General features: G+C 44.4%; 3 protein-coding genes across 3 annotated transcripts in view; 1 reads left to right on the top strand and 2 right to left on the bottom strand.

Annotated features, from left to right (window-relative positions):
* Window positions 1–14,930, bottom strand: part of LOC146180563 (asparagine synthetase domain-containing protein 1) — a gene marked incomplete at its 5' end in the record, with an annotated part of 59,609 nt that extends 44,679 nt beyond the window's left edge. Inside the window, 1 exon segment of the mRNA XM_084576074.1 lies at window positions 14,861–14,930. Coding sequence (XP_084432200.1) covers window positions 14,861–14,930 — 70 coding nt within the window.
* On the bottom strand, window positions 10,292–14,206 carry Scamp (secretory carrier membrane protein). Its single transcript, XM_084576076.1, has one exon. The coding sequence runs from the start codon at window positions 13,996–13,998 to the stop codon at window positions 12,919–12,921; it is 1,080 nt and encodes a 359-aa protein (XP_084432202.1). The 5' UTR covers window positions 13,999–14,206; the 3' UTR covers window positions 10,292–12,918.
* Window positions 14,931–15,248: 318 nt separating the features above from the next.
* Window positions 15,249–21,878, top strand: gny (ALG6 alpha-1,3-glucosyltransferase garnysstan). The gene is made up of 8 exons (XM_084576077.1): window positions 15,249–15,368; window positions 15,499–15,579; window positions 15,674–15,758; window positions 15,945–16,034; window positions 18,383–18,471; window positions 19,757–19,848; window positions 20,366–20,430; window positions 21,550–21,878. Exons 1-8 carry the CDS (start codon window positions 15,359–15,361, stop codon window positions 21,599–21,601), a joined length of 564 nt encoding a protein of 187 aa, XP_084432203.1. The 5' UTR covers window positions 15,249–15,358; the 3' UTR covers window positions 21,602–21,878.
* The last annotated feature ends 860 nt before the right edge of the window (window positions 21,879–22,738 follow it).

Here is a 22,738-nt window from a genome sequence, read left to right as displayed (position 1 = left end):
TTACGAAAAAGCCCTTCCTTTGACTGAGCTGAAATCTCGGTAGCCATGCAGGCATTGCGAAATCATGGTGTAGATGAGTCATATGTGAAAGCACTAGAAAATATCTATAGTGGCTACACAGTAACCATATTTCTGCATAAAGAAAGTAACAAAATTCCTATAAATAAAGTTGTTAAGCAAGGGGACACAATCTCCTAAGTGCTATTCACAGCTTGCTTACAGCAAGTATTCGGAGACTCGTAATGGGACGCAGTTAGGGATCGGGGTTGATGGAGAATACCTCAGTAATCTGTGATGCGCTGATGACATTGCCTTGCTAAGTAACTCAGGGGATGAGTTGCAAACAATGATTGGTGATCCAGACAGGACAAAGCTAGCCAGTTAAATGGAGTAATATGGGAGAGGCCTTTAGTCTGGCTGATGAAGATGATAACCTTCTGTAGATGAAAAAAAAATAAATTAGCAGTCTTTCACTAAAATACAAAGACCTCAATGTTGCTCAGGGATGTGAAAACAATTCTTATCCTTCAATGATTTATGCATGGGCTGTCAACGCGCAACCAAAAATACGATTGCAATGTTAGTAATTTTATAGACTGCAACAATACGTCTTTAGTTCTGTGTCACTTACCACACTAACCAACCACTGCCAAATGACACCTCCTGCTTTGACAGCCAGACAAAGAGCATCACACTGAAATATACAGCTTGACTTGTGGCTCAGTGGTTGACCCTGCTTTCATCAAGAACTCTGAGCCTTAAAATTTGAGCACTTGAAAGCACACTGCTCTAAGAAGAATGAGTTGTGAATTTGGGATATTCAAAATGTGTATGAGATGATCTACCTATATATAGAACCATTGCTATTACAGTTCGTAAACATTTTACATGACTGTCAGTCCCTTAATCACCACAGTTCAATATGAACCTTTCAAGACTTGCAAGTGGGCAATGTAAAAAAATAACTGGTTCCGTTTGTTTTCTTTAACAAAGACTAGCATTATGTGATGAGTGCTCATTAATAACTTTCTGTCATACTCATAATGTAATGATAAAAATTTCCATCAGCACCACTGCGTCAGTGCCAATGTAAGTGACCTGATGCCTCCAGAACAGGCCGCAGATAACAAGGACATTTTCGTGCGTTTTTCGAGAGCACTTCAAATAATTACCAAGGTTCACAGTTTCCAGTTTACTTCATGGGGTTTAGTGTTTCAAGGTGAACTGACATTGTAATGTACTACATGGGCACCCTAGCTGCACAAAGAGGCAGTTTGTAAAAAATAAAAGAATGCGAACTACATGCAAGAAAAGTAATGTTAAATACAAAATGGAAATGTAATACCCAAAGTGGCCAAAGGGCCGGGGTCCCTCAAGGATCAGTTCTTGCTCCGTTACTCTCCCTAATTTTCATTAACGATTTGCCATCTGGTATTTTATCATCTGTCCATCTCTTTGTATCTCCGTATCGCCGCATCATCAATAGCAGAGATCAGGAAATATTACAGGATGACCTAACCCGAATTCAGAAGTGGTGTTCCGACTGGCTAATGCAGCTCAATGTCTCGAAATGTAAATTCATGCACATCTCACGTAAACGTTCCATTCTTCATTTCTCGTACTCCCTGAGCTCCATAGCGCTCTCTCAAACAAATTCATACAGGTACCTCGGCATCGAAATAACAACCAACCTAACTTGGGCTGACCACATCACCAAACTATGTGCTAGTGCTTCCAAATCACTCGGATTCATCAGGAGATCACTTTCCATGTCCACCGCAGCCACCAGACAACTAGCATATGAAACGTACATTCGGACTAAACTAGAATACGCCTCAAAAATATGGAATCCTCACCAGACCTACTTGATAGATTCACTCGAAGCCATTCAGAATCGGGCAGCACGCTTCATCACCTCACAGTACAAATCGCAGTTCAGCATCACAGTCTTGAAATCATCTCCCAGTCTCAAATCATTAGCTTTCAGCAGGAAAATTGCTATTTTTTGTCTTTTTCACAAACTGTACTTTAACTTTCCAGCACTTCGAGAAAACCTTCTACGAGCTCCGGTACGATCATCTCGCCGTTTATTTAACTCTTTAAGCATACAGCGTTTGCACGGCTCCACCAATTCCTTCAATAAATCCTTCCTTCCCAGTGCGATACAAAGCTGGAATAACCTCCCCGAATACATTGTCATTGAGGCTAATCCTTCTAGATTCAGACAGCTCCTAATCGACTATCTCAATGAAAAATAATCTTCCTGTACCTTATGTCAGCTACCAAGCCCTGCAAACTGACCATCCGGTTTTACTTCCATAGCTGTTATTTGAATTTGTTTTATATTTTTGCCACTGTGCCATGACTTATCTTGGAGCTACTCATTAGCATGCAGTTGTAAGATACCACATTATGTGAAAGGCCACCCGCAAACGAGCCATAAGAATGTGGCAGCGGTCCCAGGGTGTGTCTAAATCAAGAAACAATGGTTCCTGGAGGGCTGGACTCCGATCTCATCCTCCCATATCGAAGGTGAAGCCCGAGTTTGCAGCACCTGCCAACTACCACCTGCCGGAGGCAAGCCCATAATTTTTCATTCAAAATGCCAACAATGATGATGCCAGACATTCTGGAGAACAGCAAATGCTCTCGTTTTAAATGTCAAATGATTGAGCTTGACAGTGACAGAATAAATTTTTAGGGCTAAAAATCTGCAAACAGGTTGAGATATGTGCACCGAAAAATTTTATGGGGCACTTCGGACCACTAAACTACGATGAGGTGAAAGCCACTATTGTGTGGTGGTCAGAAGCCCTCTACTACGGCACCTTTTCTTTTTTCACTCCCACCTTCCTCCTTTCCTTACGGCTCGGTTAAGGTGTCCATGACAGATTTTCTCTTCTTGGGCTCCAAGATTACCCCGGAAGGAGACTGCAGCCATGAAATTAGGAGGCGCCTGCTTCTGGGAAAAAGAGCCATGGCTAGCCTTGATGGCCTAATAAAGAGCAGAGACATTAGTCTGCCAACCAAGATCCGCATAACTCGTGCTATGGTCTTTCCAGTTGTGATGTATGGATGCGAGAGTTGGACTGTGAAGACTGACCGCTGAAGAATTGACGCGTTTGAATTGTGGTGCTGGCGGAGACTTTTGAGAGTTCCTTGGACTCCCAGAAGATCAAATCAGTCGATATTGTCGACCATAAACCCTGACTGCTCACTAGAGGATCAAATTATAAAGTTAAAGCTCAGCTACTTTGGTCATCTGATGAGAAGAGAGGAGTCGCTGGAGAAAGATTTGATGTTGGGAAAGGTTGAGGGTCACCAGAAAAGGGGTAGGCAGCGAATGCGATGGTTAGATGGCATCCTCGAGGCGCTGCAGATGAAGTTATGTGATGTTAGGAAGATAGTGAGAGACCGGAAAGCGTGGCGTGATATGGTCCATAGGGGCATGAAGAGTCAGACACGACTGAATGACTAAACTGAACTGAACCAAGAGATACAATTTTAGATACGCATAATGTTTGTGTGAAGCCACTGAGTTGCAATTCTAGGCTAGGCATCAGTGTTACTCTACAGTCATCCACCAAATTATTCCTTAAATCCTTTTTAGTGCAAAATACTTATTCAGACATCCCTCTCCTTAAGTTTGTGCAGTGACTCTATGCTGGGTTGCCCTGGCAACTGTGACCCCAGCTGCTGTCGAGCCACCGAAGCGGCAAATGAGGCAGCGGCATGCACAGAAAATACCTTTGCAGTAGACACCCCTCCAATACTGCTTCTTGTGCACTATTTGCTATGTATGACATCACTAACAGAGCTTCATGTGGCACCAGACTTCCCCTCTTTCTATAAAAATTGTGAAACAACCAAGGGTGCACAGTCCTTGTCAAAAATATATCGCCCAGAAGCTTTGCTTCTAAGTCCTGTAATTGAGCTCTTGGAAGCACTCCTGCAATACTAAAGCCCAGCGAGGGTGAGGACAAGCTTTCTTGCCATCTGCGACACTGTGAAATGCTGCAGACGTGCGAAAAGCCCCGTTACATGGCTTAGAGGCAAACCCCTTGAGCTGCATATTTTTGAAGACTGTACCTCCAACTGTATGATTTGAAATAAAGATGTTTAACACTTTGCCAAGCTCTGTCCCACTCTCTAAAGGCTAATCTGGCAAGCTAAAGCATCAAGTGGAACCTATGGATCCCGAAGGTTTGACGATGCAACATCAACCGAAGAGAAAAGAAGAAATGCAGAAGATGGTACAAACTGCTGAAACATTAGAACAGGCTGTAAGGCTGGAGGCTGACAACAGTTGAAAGGATGTTAAATGTGCTGTTGAGCTGGAAAGTCATACCACTTTCACATGACCATTGAATTTAACGATGATTATTGGACGTGAGTGGTTTCACAAGGGCAGAGGAACTAGAGACCAAATTGCCAACCTTCGCTGGATCATGGAAAAAGCAAGCGAGTTCCAAGAAATCCATCTACTTCTGCTTTATTGATTATGCGAAAGCATTTGACTGCGTAGATCACAGCAGATTGTGGCAAGCTCTCCAAGAGATGGGAGTTCCAATTCACCTCATCTGTCTCCTCAGGAACCTTTATGAAGGGCAAGAGGCCACAGTCAGAACTGGGCATGGTCTTACTGATTGGTTTCCGATTGAGAAAGGGGTGAGGCAAGGCTGCATACTGTCGCCCTGCCTATTTAACCTATATGCAGAGTGCATCATGAGGAAGGCTGGTCTGGACGAGTCTTCAGCTGGAGTGAAGATTGCTGGAAAACGTATCAACAACCTTAGATATGCGGATGATACCACTTTAATGGCAGAAAGTGAAGTGGAACTCAAGAGACTTCTGATGCGCGTACAAGAAGAGAGTGAGAAGTTTGGGCTTAAACTGAACATTAAAAAGACAAAGACCATGGCGTCTTGCCCTATCAAGTCCTGGAGCATCAAGGGACAAGAAGTGGAAGCGGTGACAGATTTTCTCTTCTTGGGCTCCAAGATTACCTCGGAAGGAGACTGCAGCCATGAAATTAGGAAACGCCTGCTTCTGGGAAAGAGAGCAATGGTTAGCCTTGACCGCTTGGTAAAGAGCAGAGACATTAGTCTGCCAATCAAGATCCGTATAACTCGTGCTATGGTCTTTCCAGTTGTGATGTATGGATGCAAGAGTTGGACTGTGAAAAAGGCTGACCGCCGAAGAATTGACGCGTTTGAATTGTGGTGCTGGCGAAGACTCTTGAGAGTTCCTTGGACTGCCAGAAGATCAAATCAGTCGATATTGTCGACCATAAACCCTGACTGCTCATTGGAGGGTCAAATTCTAAAGTTAAAGCTCAGCTACTTTGGTCATCTGATGAGAAGAGAGGAGTCGCTGGAGAAAGATTTGATGTTGGGAAAGGTTGAGGGTCGCCAGAGAAGGGGTAGGCAGCGAACGCGATGGTTAAATGGCATCCTCGAGGCACTGCAGATGAAGTTATGTGATATTAGGAAGATAGTGAGAGACCAGAAAGCATGGCATGACATGGTCCATAGGGTCACGAAGAGTCGGACACGACTGAACTGAACTGATTGGGCGTGAGCGCCACCACTGGAGCGAACGGTGCTAGTATCGATCTAGGAGAGCAAGTGTGTTTTTTCTGAATGCTGCTGAAGCATACATGGCAAATTTACTTTTGAAAAGGAATTAAAGTACATTACTAATTACTTTGCTCAAAACTGCAGAAAAGTAATTAAATTATATTACTCATTACTGCTTCTAAAAAGTAATGAAATTACATTGCAATTACTCCTACTGAGTAATTCAATTACTTTTAAATTGATTTCTAGTTTTCATCCATGCAAAAACTAAGTAAAGCTAGTAAACAAAGCAACAATTTTCCAGACACGAAGCATGCACATTCTTTCTCCTTCCCACCCAATTTCGTCCCAGGGAACTATTTCTTCCCTCTTTCCTACAGCACCCGACGTTAAAAAAATAAGACAACCACAGAAAGAAAAACAACAACAAAAGCAGAAGCATGGTCGAACGGTCGTGAAATGAGCGGCGAACCCAGCGTCTTGGTGGCCCGGAGCTGTCTCCACCATTTGAAGGTCCCGAAGAAGCTAAGCTGTTTATTGCTTCCGTAGTCTAAAGAATCGTCCTCGGCACATTGTGCTCAGTAATGCTCACGCCACGGCGGCTCACGGCATGAACACTTCTGCCTGTCTACTCCGCCCCAAACCTCCCTCGCCCTGTGATGACGAGTGTAACCAGGTACCACTGTGCCCTAGCCGAAGCAACACGCCGTGCTTCCAACTAGTTTTCAACTCCGGCTTTCTTGCAACATCTGTCTCTTTGGCATTCCCTTGACGCCTTGTTTCCTGCTGCTTGGAGAAAGGTTGCCATGGGATAGCTGCACTGTGAACTGCTACACAGGAGGTCTCAGGCACACTGTTTTGTTTTCTCTCGTTTTGCCAATCCATTACGCTGGCTTTGGCTTGCAGCACGTTGTTCCTGCTTTCGCAGCACTCTACTTTGTTGTCTATTGGAGTAGTGGTGCATTTAAGTAAAAGTAATTTCGAAAGGAATTAATTACTTTCGCTGCAAAATTACTGTCTAGAATTAATTACATTACTAAATTACCAAACCAAAAAAGTAATTCATTACATTACAAATTACTAGAAAAAGTAATTAAATTACAGTAATTTCATTACTGTAATTCAATTACTGCCATGTATGTTTTGAAGCAGATGCTCGATTGAACTTGTGCGTTTTAAAAGCTAATAGTTGCATTTATTTCTGTGGTTTTAGTTGATAATGAGTGTCAGCCTTGCACTTTTTGATCTTGCATTGTTCCTAAGGCTGCTGAAGTTTATTTAAGCTGTTTCTACAGCCCATTATTGCTCTGTACCCAGACATAAGTGAAGGAACCCGGCGCAAGCTCCCACTTCTCCCTGAAACATAAGCTCAAGATTTGAATGGGCAAAGAAGGGAATGATCATTCTCATGAGAGAGAGAGAGAGAAAGAGAGAGAAGGCAGAGAGGTTAACCAGGAAAGCTTCCGGTTTGCTACCCTGCACTGGGGAAGGGGAATGAGGAGTTTAAAGGAGAAAGATAGAAGAGAATGATAGGAAAGGTAAGGCGGCGAGGAGCACAGTCACAGTTTCTCAATCAAGTTTGTGTCTCTCATAAAACACATAAGTGCTTTGAAGGCTTTGCCGTTAGACGCCTTCTGTGGCCATGGGCCGAGGATTTTCTCCTCTGTGAAAGGACGGCTGTCAAGATGGTCCAGAGCCGAACGCAGCGCATGTCTTTCGCTTGAAAAAGCAGGGCACTCGCAAAGGAGATGCTGTGTGGTCTCTTCGCAGCCGCATCTTTCACAGTTAGGGCTATCCGCCATTCTCATCACATTAGCGTATTTTTTGGTGAATGCAACACCGAGCCACATACGGCACATCAGTGTTGTTTCGCGCCGCCCTTTGTTAGGGGGAACACGAAGGCGCAGCCCAGGGTCTAGTTCCCTGAGGCGTCGATTGGAGAATTCTCCTTTGTTCCAGGCTGAAAGCGTTAGCTCCGCCGCTAAGGAACGAAGTCGACAAGCTGCGTCAACTCTAGATATAGGAATGTTCACTGTAGTTCCGTCGTTGTGTGCAGAACGGGCAACTTGGTCTGCCTGGTGGTTTCCCTCAATACCGCAATGTCCAGGTAGCCACTGGAAAATTATATCATGACATTTTGATGTAGCGTCGTGGTATAGCACGCGGATCTCCGCAGTTAGTTGTTCATGTGATCCACGACGTAGCGCAGCTTGAACGCCTTGAAGCGCTGCTTTCGAGTCCGTAAAAATGGACATCATTCTCATGATGTGCGCAGCAGACGTTTCAGCGAGCAAGGTTTCGTCCATGGAGTTGGAGCTAAACAGTTCGGTGAGTTGCAGAAGGAACGGCGAGGGCATTTTAATTTGCTCTTATCATTTGTGAAGCTAACAATATTATTGCTGGAAGGATGGAAAAGATGCTGGCTCCTTCATGGAGCAGTACGCTCCCAAAGAAGGGAAGGATTGTCAAAAGTCAGAAGTTCTCAAACTCAGCTAAATGAACATGTTGACACGGAAGTTTCCCTGAAGAGCACTAGAAGATTGTCGCCTCAGGCAGAGTATGCATGGTGAGTTGTCTCAGGCAGCGTCGCCAGTACTGTAGTAATTTCAAATGACAGAGTCTGCGAATAAACGAAAGATAGAGCATTGCCTGCATGTTGTGATGTGCTCAGGTATGCGTAAAAAAAGCTACTTCGCGCAGGGAAAACAAATATCCACTTGAACCAAGAGTGCCATGAAGGTAGTCTGTGCGCAAGAATTCGCTGTGTGGAACGCATGCCTTCCCACTTGCTATAAAAATCAATTCACGCCATCCCCACAGTCAAACTTGTCTGCTTTACTACGTTCAAGGGAGCAGGCGGGCTGTGCAGCTTCTGCCGATGCTATACGAAGGCGCTCAGCATCTGTCAGGTTGCTGACAGTCCTCTGCTTTTTCAGAGGAATCCCAATACCTATTCAGTGACCGCTTAAATCCTAATGGTTGTGTGGTAGCTTCAGTTTCTCTTTTCATAACAGCAATATGAATGCTTCTGTCGGTGTGCATCGTCACAGTAAAGCTCACCAACTTCAGCAACTCTGATTAGGTGAAGTGCTTTCTTGCCGAATGAGTGGGTCTAATACCTCAAATTAAGCTTATAGAGGCCCAGACTGAGGTGCATACTAAATAAATAAATAAACGTAATACCAGCGCACTACTGAACTGCCTAGTAAAGCATCCCACAGCAGCAGTTCAACGTGCATTATCCCACTCAATTTGTCACGCGGGCGCTTCCGAGAGGTTTGCGTCACAGTATGTCCTTGCGATCAATACCTATTTTACTTTTCCTATCATCACTCGCAAGCAAAACGTTCAATCAGATGGCTGCTTTTAAAGCCTGCAAACTAAATATTACATATGCAACACCATTCCAACTATTAACATTGCCATACAACTCACTTAATTTTCTGTTCTGCTGAAATTGACACTATCTACCATACAAATGCAGAGCTCTGTTGTTTCTTTCCCCCAGTTATCAATAGCTCATATTCAGACTGTGCATGGACAACAAAAAAAGTGTTTCATGATACACAAACTACGGACAATGTGTGCAAAACACTGGGTTAGAAAGATCTCTTTGTTGCATCAGCATACCCCTAGTTCTTAAGAGTGAACTGTTTTTAGGTAACATTTCCTTCTTTTATGAGCATCAACTTGTGATGTGTCGACCACAGCAGGGTTGGGTAGAAAGGAAGGAAGTGATGGTACAATACTGCAACATTTTTTCTCCCAGCTTAAGGAGCTGGGAGAAAAAGCTCACAGCTCCGTGATTTTGTTGAGCGATGAAGTGGACACAAGAGGCTATCTTAAAAAAAAAAACACTACACTTGAATGGGGATATCCATGCAGCGAAGGTTCCTTCAGCTGTTATTTGTCCCAGACCTTACACAGCTTCCATCCACTCCCCACTGTATGCTAGCTATCAAAGGGTCGCCTTATGCCAGGTGCTCGAGTGACGCATTGCGCTGCTATCAGAGCGAGAGTTGCCCTGGGGCTCCATTGTTTGTCTAATAAAAAAACAAAGCTTAAAAGTCGGTTTGTTGGAACTCCCGTTCTCTACACAGCACGCCACTATGCAATACTGTCACAGAATACAAAGGCTGCAAGCAAGGTGGAATTCTCAGAGTTTGTGCCTGTGCAAAGGTGATGCACCAAGCATCGCAAGTCTTCCGTGGTAAAAATCTGTGTTGCTGAAAGTGCATGGTGAGAACAACTGATATAACTACAACTGGGGCGATTCTCCTGCTCCAAAAATCAGAAAGCATCAACATCACCTCTGATCTCGTTGGCTCTCTTATGAGCTCCTACTGCCTTAAATATTTCTTTCAAAAGCTACATCCTATTTGATTACTATTTATGGCACACACTCAATATTAATTTTTGCCCTTTTCTAATGCAATGGCAAGTGCAGTTTCAGTGAAATGATGCAAGGAGATATGCATCAAGCTGGAATTAAGCATATTACCTTATGTTGAGCTTGCCAAACTAAAATAGGCATAGCCACTTACTGGACACTTTCAGAATGTGGGCTTTTGTCGGGTTGGAGATAAGCATTTAAATGCAGTCAACAATGTGATGCTGACAAAGGATGCTGCATCCATGAACACAACAGCCTCTACCTGACACTTCCATGTACTGACTTCAAAGCCAGCATGTCATGCAGAATTCCACACAAACATTTCTGCCTTCAAACTTTATTAGAACACGAACATTATGGCAAGAAATATTTATATAATATTTATATCCACTAAGCTACCATCTTGAGGGAGATGTTAAACCAGGATACATGCTGCAGTCCAGCATGTAGAAACAAAAAACCATAACAGGACGTTTGTGCCCTTCCACTTCTCATTTTTGATCATATGCGGAGATTTCCCAAACTATGTACACACACAAGGACCGAGAAATGCAACACAAGAGGGGCGACTCAACCGCAATGACCTTCCACATCCCAAAGCACAGGTGGGCTGCACACACTTCCTTTCGTCAGGAAGGGTGCATGTTTCAACAAGCCGTCCTAGTTCTCAAATAAGACACCTTTATTTTTATTTTATAAAGAAGGAAACATAAGATGGTCGCAGATCTAAGATGACTCACTTAGTTATGTGCCACACACACTGATAAGATCACACCATTTTTCCCACCTAAAAAGAGTGGACAGATGTTAGAGGCCAAACCCACGCTCACACAAATTTGCGCAGCTAATCGGTGTAAGTACAATTCAGCAGAAACTAAAAGCGAACGGCTAAAAAAAAACAAAGAAACATTGCATGAAATCCCAGCCTAATCACACCCGTGTTAAGGCAATAGCCAAGAGTAGTGTGGGCCAAGCTACTAATATGGAACAATGTGGCAGCAAATTGCCAGAGAAGCGGTGATTCGGAGATCGCCCAGTTCAAAACACATAAATAATGGATTTCTGAAAAGTTACCTAATGATACGGTTAGGCAAAGCAAGCACCATGACAACCCTGTCCAAACCACAATTCTGAAGGAAAGCAGCAGGCCAGATGAATAATCAGCATGTAGCAACAAGATGTTTGCCTCAACAGAAATTCAAAAGGCTTATCACCAACTCTGAAGGCTCTGCTCACGCATGTTTATTCAAGACAAAGACAAGAAGCTTTAGGCCGCAGCAACCGAAAACAAGCTGTTTGCAGAGAGGGTGAAAATGTCTCCAGCCAATGACACATCAGCATAGGAAGAGAGCTAATCAAAGAGTAAGCACGAGGCAGCACCAACCAGGCTCTGGCCTCAAGAGAGGTTTATCACCAAAGCCTTGTTAATCTGTGCACTCAAGACAAACGCTAGCCTTGTGGGTGTGAAAAAGCTATTTAGCGGAGGTAAGGACGGGCGCACTGCAGTCACAGTGGAGAAAACTTCGACACTTCCTTATTTCACCTGGTGTCTTCGGAATGGCGGCTTTTTGTGCTGGACTAGTCATCATTACTTCAACGAAATGCATTACCCACTTTTTCTCATTAACGAATGCGCCCTTCACACCAGGCCTCCAAAGCAAGGCAGTATTATGTGTCCCTAGCCTGAATGTCCAGAGAAACCTGGAGACATTTCAAAGCAAAAATAGTTGTCGAGTGCACAACTCTTCTGTACAAGGGTCAGAAAACGCACAGCCAAACCTAGAGCTAGCTTTGCCTATGCTTGCGTTCCAAGCAATCAATGAATACACAGCACAGCATGCGAGTCGAACCTTCACTTTACGGTGCGTCGCATAGTTAGGCCGAACCAGTGCAGCGAGTGCAAGAGGTAACTCTCAAACAATGTGCTGCATTGATAAAGTAACAGTGGCATGAACAAGTAATTACACATCCACAGCAAGTCCCATCCATCCACGTTGCAAAGAAAACCGGCACACAGGGAACCAGGTGCAATTCTGACTTATCGCCACAGAGCAGTAGTGCTGTGTGCGATGAGGAGCCATTTCCCTTCCTTCCCCGTTGCAAACCAGTCAAGCATCAGCGAAAGACATTTTCCTCAGAGGTCCCTACTTCTCCTCCAACAAAGACGAATATAATCACTTTGCTGCACACATCAGCAGGAGGAGGTGGCGGCGACTTGCACAAGCACACACGGCATTTTGTTCCAAAATAAAGCCGTCACATAGCTCCGCATCCAAAGGGAGCCAGAGAAAGGAACAAAAGAATTGCATCCTTAAGTGAAAAAACAGCTCTACTCCTAAGTGTCCTCCGATTGAAGAAAAACAAAGAGCACCAAACGCCAGCCCTCTTTGCCTTTTTACACCGAGGCAATCATCGCAATTAAGATAAAACACTGCATACGCATATACAATCACTGTCCTGGAACGAAGCAAGGAGAATTGACACTTTCCCTCTGTCACCTCAAATGACAGATCAGTTTTATATTGTGTCTTAGGAATTTGAAACTATGTTGGTTACAACTGACTGATTGGCGGCAGATAAAAGCCCGAGCGTATATTCACACTGACAGGGCAAAATGGTGGGAAAAGACGATCAGCACTCAGCACCTCCCGAATGCCAAATCAGTTTTTATGCCTGGTCTTGGGCCTTGCGAATTTGATGCAGCTAAAACCTACAACTGACTGGAAGGAGATAAAAGCGGCTCTATCCCCCGTTTTCTAACGCCTTATCTGTCCGCGAGAGACGCAACGGTAGCCACGGCACTTCTTTCAACTTCCACAAAACAGAAAAGAAAGCTGCGACGCCGCATTAAGGATTAAAAAAAAAAAAAAAGTCAATCACGCGGTGCATTCTGGAGGAGGGACTGGGACCAGCGTCGAGAGCGTTCTGACGACTTGGCTCTTCGGCTCAGTAGCGGCTCCCCAGGTTCTGCTGGACGGCCGTGCGCGCCGCCTCGGCGGCCACATTAGCTGCGGCGCCCTGGACGTGCTCGTTGCGCAGCACGCCGGCGGTGAACTCCTGCTGCGCCTTGGCGAATGAGGCTCCCGTCGAACGGTAGAGGCGGTGCACGCGAAGCAACATGATTCCAGACCAGGCTGCGTTAACGGCGTGGCCAGTCGCCACGATGGTGAGGAAGATGCCGAGCGCGATAGAATTACTGAAGGCGTCGATGGCGACCACGAATCCGGAGGCGCCCGTGGTGCCGATGCCGACGGCGTAGATGATCGACACGATGAGCTGCACGAAGAAGACGAAGAAGAAGACCATGAAGTTGAAGGACGAGTCGGAGCGGAACGCCTTGTACAGCGGCCGGAACCAGCAGAGGAACGAGAGCGGCGCGAACAGCACCAGGTAGATGATGGAGAAGCCAAAGTGCGCGGCGCCGCCCATTTTTACGAGGACGGCGAGCCCTCCCAGGAAGTTGAGGACCAGCACGAGCACGTAGAAGATCCACAGGTAGTAAACGGTGCGCACGATCTTCTGGAACTCCAGCGGAATGTCCACGCCGATGTCCTGGTAGAAGCAGGGTGCCACGCAACACTTCTCGGGCAGTGGGGGCCAATTGTTGGCCCGAGCGTTGAACGCGGCGCCCCGCAATGCTTCTTCACGGGCCTGAAGCTCGGCCGCTTTCTTTTCCAGCTCCTCCTGTCGCTTCTGAAGCTCCGCCGTCGAGATCGTGGTCGACTGGCCGCCACCGCCGCCCGCCGAGTAGGCCGGAGGCGGTTCCGTCACGGCTTGCATTACAGCCGGCTGCACAGACGGGGCTGCCACTGCGGCAGCTGGTGTCGCGGCCGTCGAAGGCCTATACTGAGGCGGACTCGTCGCCGTCGGTCGCGGCTGCGCCGGCTCGGCGAACGGGTTGTAGTCTTCTAGGCCTAACCCCGACTGCGCCTGCTGGCTGCGGCTTGTCACTTGCGTGACGGCCGGGTCGGCGAATGGGCTCGGGGCGTGTGGGTCCGCGAACGGGTTGGAGTCCAGGCCCGACATTACGGCGTGGTAATGTTCGCGGCTTGTCGCACCGCGCTCGCGTAGAGTCCGAAGCAGCAGTCGCGCCGGCGTTTGTTTTTCCTACGCTACTCCTAAGCAGACTTTCCGAATGGTGATGGTGGTGGGAGTTCCAACACAGCCACGACCATCGCGCGTAACCTCGCAACAACTGCGCTGACTCGTGCAACTCTCGACGCCAGTCAAAAAGGCGACAGGAAGCGTAGCGAGCGCTGCCGTAGCTTTCCGGAAGTTGCGCGCTCATCCGAATGGCGGCGAGTTTCGCTGCTTCGCAGACGACGTTTCTCGTTGCAACGACAGCTCACAACGTTTCTTTCCCGATAACCATTACACCGTTTCTCTACAATCTGCACCAAAATAAATCGAAAACAATGACGGCTGACCGTACTCTGAAAGAACGTTATAACGCTTCCAAAGACAATTCTGCACGTGAAAAAGAAAGCGCCTTCCAAGCTCGACCAATAGCGCGCTGGTTCTTCGCTGAAATCAAAACGTCAGGCAAGCGTAATAATAATAATAAGAAACAATTTTAGCATATTAAACTTTTACGAATGCACATAATGCACATGGCCATATCGCTGCTATTTGCTGACTACATCTAAAATAAAAACAGTAGGACAATTTCGAACACATGCTTTGCGCGCAGCACTGATTTGACAACCCAGCAATCTCCAACCATTACACATTGTGAGCACTATAGTTATAACTGCTTTGGCAGCATGACCAAAACAAATAGGCCGGGACACACAGTGTTGTGCACAGTATCGTCCTATGCATATAACAATAAAATTAGCGCGAAATATCAGCTAAACGGCTCGATCGGTATGAACCGTCTTCCACTTACCAGGATAGCCGCGCAGTCCTTTGATGAGCCCGTTTCGCATATTCTAACACAGAGTCCGATTCCACACATGCTTATGGTTGCTGCTACAGTGTTCTAGAAGTTGCTGCGAAGCAGAATAAATTAATATGGGCCCCGAATTTAAACGAAAACTTCGTAATATGCGCCGAACTTGTTCTTCGGACGCATGGCTAGCGTTGCTGGCAGACGTGCGCCAGAAACCAGCAAAACCAGATGCGAAACAATTCGCCGAGCCGCACATTTCTTGATTCCTTCCCAAATATCTTTCATTACGGCTAGTCGCGTAGCAGAAATGATTTTAAATTGGTAAGTTTGTACTATTAAGAGTTTTTCAGAATGTAAAAGTTGCTATTGTGTTCGATTTAAAAACGCTCCCGCGCATTCTGTCTCGACTTTCACGCCCTTCACGCCGGTGTTTACGTCGGCCCTTCTCCGCGTGGTTGGCGTGGTCTGCTGCTGTTGTGTAGTTGGTGTGTTGAGATGTTTGCCGGTGAGCGTTGTTTTCAAAACCGAATTGCCTTGAAGTTTTTCGTTATGAAATCAAGATGGCATGCATTAACACTAATTATAACTCGCAAACATTTTCGAGCGTAGTGTCGAAAACATGTTATCTGCCCTAGGTGAAATCGACGACGTGTGCTACTTTGGAGTCTTGACAGCGCTTTTGCTGCGGTGTGCGACTTCGCTATGGCCGTATTCGGGTAGGAGAGCCGTTTCCGTGAACGCACATTTATCTTTAATTACTACTATGGAATCCTCTCCATCAACCCTCTTGTGTTATTTTATTTGATTTAGGGGCCGGAAAGCCGCCTATGTTCGGAGATTACGAGGCTCAGAGGCACTGGATGGAGATCACCGTGAATCTGCCGGTAACTGAATGGTAGGAAGGTTGTGTTTTCTCTCAGATCCACGCTTCGCTTCCGTCTCTGTTTTGCTTGTTGGACGCGCCGGTCTCGAGACAAGTTTAGCTTTAGTCAGCTTTATTATGAGCTGATCCGAGAAAAGCATCTCTCAACATTTCCTTGGTTCTATTTTTCTTGCTAATAGCTTCTTCTTTATCTGCCAGGTACGAGAACTCGACAGACAACGACCTGTTGTACTGGGGACTGGACTACCCGCCGCTGACTGCCTACCACAGCTGGATATGCGGGAAAGTGTAAGGGATGCTTTATAACACGGAAAAATATTCTGCTTGTTAAGAGCTTGCCACATACCCGGAAACGCCAGCAGCTGTCTTGAAAATAAATATTGAAGAAATGTTTCATTTCTAAGCTTATTTGTTGATTTTAATGTTATCGATTGATCCAAGCTTTGGCCAGCATGCGTTAAAAACCTACGTTAAAGTTTATTTTGGAAATACTGGAAAAGCTTTTCCTATAGATGGCTTGCACCAGGATAACACTGGCTGCATTGATGGTGGGGCAGAAGCATAGATAAAGTATTATCGGGACAAAAGTCTCTGGATTGCATGCCTGGTGATTTTGGACTAGAAGTACTATGTAAACAAATTATCGCCTTATTTCTCCAGCACACATGAAAGAACTGAAGTCCAACTTTCACATAGACAAGTATGGCCCACGTCTACTGGCCGGTACGAAAGTTATGTTCTTTGGTTGCTGTTTACGTGATCCGTAGACTTTTGTCCTCGATAATACAGTCTGCCGGCATTGTGCTCCTGACATCATGTGCAGTTTACACAATTTCCTTCAGAGCAGTCTGCATTAATTGTGTGTCTTCAACCCAAATATTTTTCTGCCAGAACGGGGTGGGTACTGGGGAATATTGTAAGAATGAAGTTATTGAGGCAGCATAAAGGTTTTCTTATAAGCAGTATTATAAACAGCTGTTGCACTGAGGGAAATGGAGTGGAGCTTGGCGTTACCTCTCGAAATATCGTGGAAGCCAATGGTCCAGTATTGTAATGTAACGGTGACAATGCAAGATCGCACTGTGCATGTGTTCATGCTGAAAGGTTTTAGAATGTTTATAAAGAAAACAGGCGCAAATATTTGAGACTCTCTTTCTTTTATAGTGTGCTTAATAATAAAACTGGAATTCCAAAAGAGAAATACATTCATGAACCCAGCTACATTTCCGCCCGCACTGACCACCCACTTAAGGTACGCGAGTACAATTGCCGTATAAACGTATTTAAATATAGTTTTTTCCCACGAACAGTGCATGACTGGAACTGTCTCCCTTCGCGGGTCGCTACCGCTCCTCCTACATCGTTTCTGACCGATTTGTAAAGCCACCTGTCAATATAAGTGCAATAATTGTTGTCCGAGTGTATTATGTTGCTTTTTTTTTTTTTTAATTTTTTTCAAGGTTGATTATGCTTAAAGATTTATTCTTTAAGCAGTGCTGTATTTTAAAATGTATCTTTTTTTTGTGTGTGCGTGTGTGTGTGTTTAGGGTATGTTTGCCTTTCTACAATGGTTTTTATTTTTTCTTTGTTTGTTTCTGCTTCCACAGTGCATGGGTTTTCTGTATTCTGTGTAGACCGCATCATTTGCCTAATTTATTGTGTACTAGATGTTAGTTCTTATTTATGATGTTTCCCCCCTACAATAATGCCCCTTTGAGGGCGCTGTAGGTACTGTGTATAAATAAATAAAATAAAATAAATAAATAAATAAATAATACTTTGCTCGTTACTGCCATACAGCTTCCATCTTTGCACATTTGCCAGGGACAACATCTGCATGGGCACTAGCAACAGAAAACAAAATTACAGCCAGTTTAGCTTAATAGGCCAAATGCGAAGTATTTGTGCTGGCACGTTGCACTTTGCATCACTTTCATTTCGAGCTTAGCGTTTCAATATCAGGCTTCGGGAGAAGGCTGTCAAAATAGGTGATTAGAGACTTTAGTTTTAGCTCAGTGTAAAGTTTTGTGACCGTTTAATGAAATATGATATCATAGCAGCCTATTTTGGATTCATTGTGCATGGATGGAAGATAGTGAAGACAATGACATGCAGTGTGGAGCACAAGACAGTAGCAATTAAATGTGTGGGATGTTTGGCTGCGGTGATGGTGTAGTGTTCTCATTCGAGTGGCCACCGAAGCTGATCTGTTTTTGCTGCCATGGGATTGAAACTCGATTGTGGTTATATTTATTTCATTTCTTTCAAAGTCAGAGGGACTGCTCAAACTGACTTACAGACATTGGCTTTACCACTGAATGGAACTGATAGGGCTAGTGTACACACACAAAAAAGGAGCTGTTTCCTCCTGACCCCTGAATAACCTAAAAAAAATAAAAGTAATACCAAGAGAGTTCGTAAATATTTACTGTAGACTTTCTTTCAGGTATATAGGACCATTGAGTAAGGGCCTCTTCTAGAGAAACGGTGGGGGGGAGGAGCATAATAGGTTTAAGATTTCATAAATCTTATTTCACATACTACTGGTGTGCCTGACAAAGATTTTATGTGGCAGTGAAGTAGCTGGGCATGAAGCTTGAATTCTTTTCCGGTTCTAATTTTATTGCAATTTTCAGTGCAGAAGTTGTCAATGGCAGCTGGGTTGCCCTCAACACGTCAAGAGGCACAGAAAGCTACCACCACAAGTTGTTCATGCGCTACACAGGTGAGACAAGACGCGCGTCTTATTTGGCATTTATCTGGCTTAGAGGAGCTTTTCAGAGTGACCTACTCTACCATTGCAGCACATTGATGTACAGCTGTTTTCAAAAATATGTGGTTCATGGCTTCAGTCCAGATCAGCAGTGCTGTTTGTGTCGGGCGCTCGTTACAAAAGTGCCTCTGTGACAACAGCCTTCGCCTTCACTCTCGCACTGTCACATTACACATCTAGTGAACTCTAGTGCAGCGTTCGCCTGCTTCACTGCTGGCGCTCGCTGCGAAGGTGGCTGCCAGTGTGCTTGCCGGTCTCTGCGCACACTATGTTGGGTGCTCATCATTCGTGCGTCGGGTTCACTGCATCTATAGGTGTGACAGAAGCTTAGCTTACACCTTAGAGAGTTACCTCTGCTTAATGCTAAAGTCACTCACTGTTCCATCCATAACATTCATCTTCAACCTAGCTTCACTGTGAGAACCTGTGAGTCAAGCCATAGCAACACAAGTGCTAGTGTTGTGTAGCTTACATTGAGTATAATGGACACAAGTGTTATATTGTATAATTGCACTGGAGGAATGATGCTTGTGCTTTTGTCCTCCAGCCTTGATTCAGAGCCACAGTGAGCTGCTTATAGGTACTTTAAAATCTGAATTGCATTGTGGAAACTGTCTGTGCTCGGTAAATAGTCTATAACTGCATTATTTTCTTCCATTCAATTTTGGCTTGAACAGCCATACTATAACTATGACATCACAGTTGGTTGGAGGCCCTGTGGGGCACACAGCTTCCATGATATCATTTCAGGAGCTCAGGCAGCCTGGTGTAAGAGTAGCAGTACCTTAAAATTATGAAGAGATGTTTTTGTAGCAGGTGTGTGATGCATGACCTCAGCACCATCTGGGACATCATAGCTACGACTCAGCTGTTTGAACCAGAACCAAGAATAAAGAAGAAGAAAAAAATATTTATTTATAAATCATTTATTGAATGAAGTTTAATTTTACATAGGTATCCATGTTTATAAATGCCTTGTGCATCATTATAAAGGAAAAAAAAAATTCAATGAAAAAAATTGATTTCAATACTCCTTTGAGCACTGCGTGCTTTCTGGTTGTCCTGAAGGCAGCATAGCAAGCAAGGGGTTAGGTCAGGATATCGAGTATTAGAGTACATTCATGCGGTCAAGCTCACATACTGTGCCTGAAAAAACAGATACATGCACCAAAGGCTTGTCGTTTCTTTTTGCCTCTTGACTGCGATGGTCACCCACGTTCTTCTGCCATGTTCACAGTCCTGGCTGCGGATATCCTCGTGTATTTCCCGGCAGTGTTTTTCTTCTGGAACTCGCTGTGGGCCCCCATGAAAATGAAGCCACGAGATATGGTGAGCTGTGGCATGGTTTAAGCTCCTCCTCTTCTACCTGGACAAACTCATCCAGTTTTTATCCTTGGTAATTTAATTTACTGCCAAGCCCTTTCTGGCCATGTCAGTGTTTATTTGGCAGTAAGAGACTCATTTATTGCTGAGAAAATTTGATGTGGTACTAAAAATTGGAACACCGCTCAATTCAAACTTGTGACGTGAGTGTCAAAAGGACTCCACCATCACCATTTGCGACAAGTGTTGGTGTAATATAGCCTCAGAGATCTGCATTGGAGTGATGGCGTTTTGTTTTTGAAGAAGACCGGTGGTAGCAGTGCCTTTAATGTTTCATTTCTTAGCTGTTTCTAGCCTATAGAAGCTGAAAATAATGAAATTATTTGCACAAGATAACTTCAGCCTATCCATAGTGTCCTCTAAAAAGGACAGTCTGTTGACTTATTTCACAAATTTGTTTTTCTTGTGCCAAGTTTCATTTAATTTTTCGCTCACCTGGGTTTGTTCTGCTCTCTGCTTTCAGGCCATAGCAAGCACCTTGACCCTCATCATGCCTGGGCTGGTTCTCATCGATCACGGGCACTTTCAGTATCCTTCTGTGTGTCTGAACTGGACTCTGGCATTGCCAAGGGGGCGTGGTGAGAGCAGAATTCATTGCAGGTCGCCACATTTGGTCTGGCATGCACCGGAGCTCTGCCCGTATATACTGCATTTACTTGCGTAATGAGCCCCGCTTTTTTTTTTTCTCAAGAAATATTGACGTCAGTTCAGTATGTGGGGAAAACAATTTTATTATTATTTTTTTTAGTTGTCCATCCTCCCACCCATGAATCATGAACGAAATCACGCAGTCAGCTGCAATCATGACACCTGCTTTTAGCATCATTAACTTCAAAAGGCATTTGCTGCTATCACGTGTTTCAATGATTTTGCGGCAGTGGATGGTGCTTGCCCCAGTCGCACGTAACATGATAAAGCAAACTTATTGAACACCAGTCTTGTCAAGGTCCCGTCAAGGCCGCTGGCACTCTGTTAAGTTTGCCTAGGTCGCCCACCTTCCGCCACTCCCACCGCTAGAGTTAACATCAAAAGATAAACATAGCGTGATGTTACCGCTGCGCAGCATCTTCGCGGGCTGCTAAGAAATGCGCTGTGGACTGTGATGGCGCGAATTGGAGGAACGACAGATGCTTCTTTTTTTTTTTTCTTTCAAATTCACAACAGCGAAATTGGGGGGAGTGTTTACTATGCGAGTAAATATTCTAGTTTTTATTGTGAACGTGGTAGAACTGTGCTCAATATATTTGGTTACTGCTTGTTGTAGTCAGGACTGAACTCATGTGCAGAAACTAAAAGGTACCCAGCAGTGCTATCTTCAGTGTGCTGCTATGGTGGAATCTCATTGAGACAATTTTCCCAAGCATTGAAAATTAATGCTCATCATCCAGAAACTGTATTATCCAAAACAGGCTGCAAAAGGTCGTGAATGGAATGTACTTAGCACAGAGCTTACATTTGCATTTGTTACAGCAAGGGGTATGCGAATATTCTAAATTGTGAATGCGAATCGAATATGTTTGTTATTCGATTCATGTTCATATTCAAGAAAATGATATTTGGAATTCCTGAATATTGGAAAATTAATGAATACGTTGAAAATTTTCGAATTCACCGCTGTTTTCCTTCACTGCATGTTTCACTGTAAAGCTTGATCGGGTGCAGTGAAGTGTCTTCAAAACGCGATGGGACTGTTTTGTGAAGAGGGCCTCACCAACACTGTGTGCGCAAAGCAATGCACCTGATGAAACTGGGAAAAAGCATCGTCTTTACTTCGGTTTCATCTTATATGCAGCATTCATCGTACTCTTCATCAGGTGAAATTACTTTGATGCAGTTTTTCAGGCCCATTCGGTAATGCGAGCTTTCAGTTAATTGGGATATTTTTTCTGTTCCCTTGAAGGCCAAATTAATGAGAGTTTACCGCAGTCAGCAGCGATATGGCAACTCCACCTGGTTTCACGTTGGCCTTTCTTGTATAAAACACAGATAAATAAAATCATGTATAAAATTTATATGGGTTCTTCAGTAGGGCATACACTTCTGGGCAATTCTAGTTTAATTTTATTTCCAAATGCCAAATGAATTCTGAAATAAGCAAAATGAACAGTGTTTGTTATCTTTAATTTTCCGTTTTCTTTTTCACTGATCTGTTTAATATTGGATTCGTTATATGAAGGCATTTTTGCTCATATTCTGTTCTAAGTCGTATTTGAAAATTTCAATATGTATTTGCACACCCCTAGTTAGAGTGCTTTAACATCCTCTGCCATTTCGTGCTGGACTTCTTGCTTTTAATGTCCAGAAGCAAGCTTTCTTGAAGCTGCCAGTAACAGGTGGTAGTTTAATCGCTTAGTTCTTCACACTGGATAGAGTTGCAAAGAGCCTCTAAAACTTGGGGTTCTGCCAACTTTGCACAGAGCCTCACCCCACAGGAGATCTCCTCAAAAGATAAACACAGTAAGGTGTTATCTACTGCACAGCATTTGGCAAGCTGTCGAGGTCAATTCTGTAGACTTTAGGACTGTGACAAAGACAGCACAAGTGACACTGAGGGATGTATATATATTTTTCACTTGTAAATATGGTACTTATCAAAGATCACGTCAAGCACCAATAGTCGTCTACTCGTAAATATGGTATTTATTGAAGATTATATCAAACATCTGTAATTGGCCATGAGCTACAGCGGCTGCTATTGCCTCCTGCTGGAACCTTCTTTTTTGCTGCTTTTGGAGCGAAATTTGAAACCAGGCGAGTTTTTTATTCATACTTGCGACTGTATTACCCAAACCCACATGGGAATACAATTGTATTAGCCGCACGAAAATGCATCCCT

The sequence above is a fragment of the Amblyomma maculatum genome, chromosome 8, assembly GCF_055883805.1.
Source record: "Amblyomma maculatum isolate TAMU_Amacu chromosome 8, ASM5588380v1, whole genome shotgun sequence".
Classification (NCBI taxonomy): domain Eukaryota; kingdom Metazoa; phylum Arthropoda; class Arachnida; order Ixodida; family Ixodidae; genus Amblyomma; species Amblyomma maculatum.
This window is presented reverse-complemented; position numbering and strand designations above follow the sequence as displayed.

What these genes read in the sequence shown, in the direction of transcription:
- Scamp (XM_084576076.1), bottom strand. Translation starts at nt 13,998, where the DNA reads ATGTCGGGCCTGGACTCCAACCCGTTCGCGGACCCACACGCCCCGAGC.
- gny (XM_084576077.1), top strand. An exon ending in TTCGCTATGGCCGTATTCGG is followed by an intron (nt 15,580 to 15,673) that starts GTAGGAGAGCCG and finishes TATTTGATTTAG; the next exon opens with GGGCCGGAAAGCCGCCTATG. An exon ending in ATCGATCACGGGCACTTTCA is followed by an intron (nt 20,431 to 21,549) that starts GTATCCTTCTGT and finishes TTCACTGTAAAG; the next exon opens with CTTGATCGGGTGCAGTGAAG.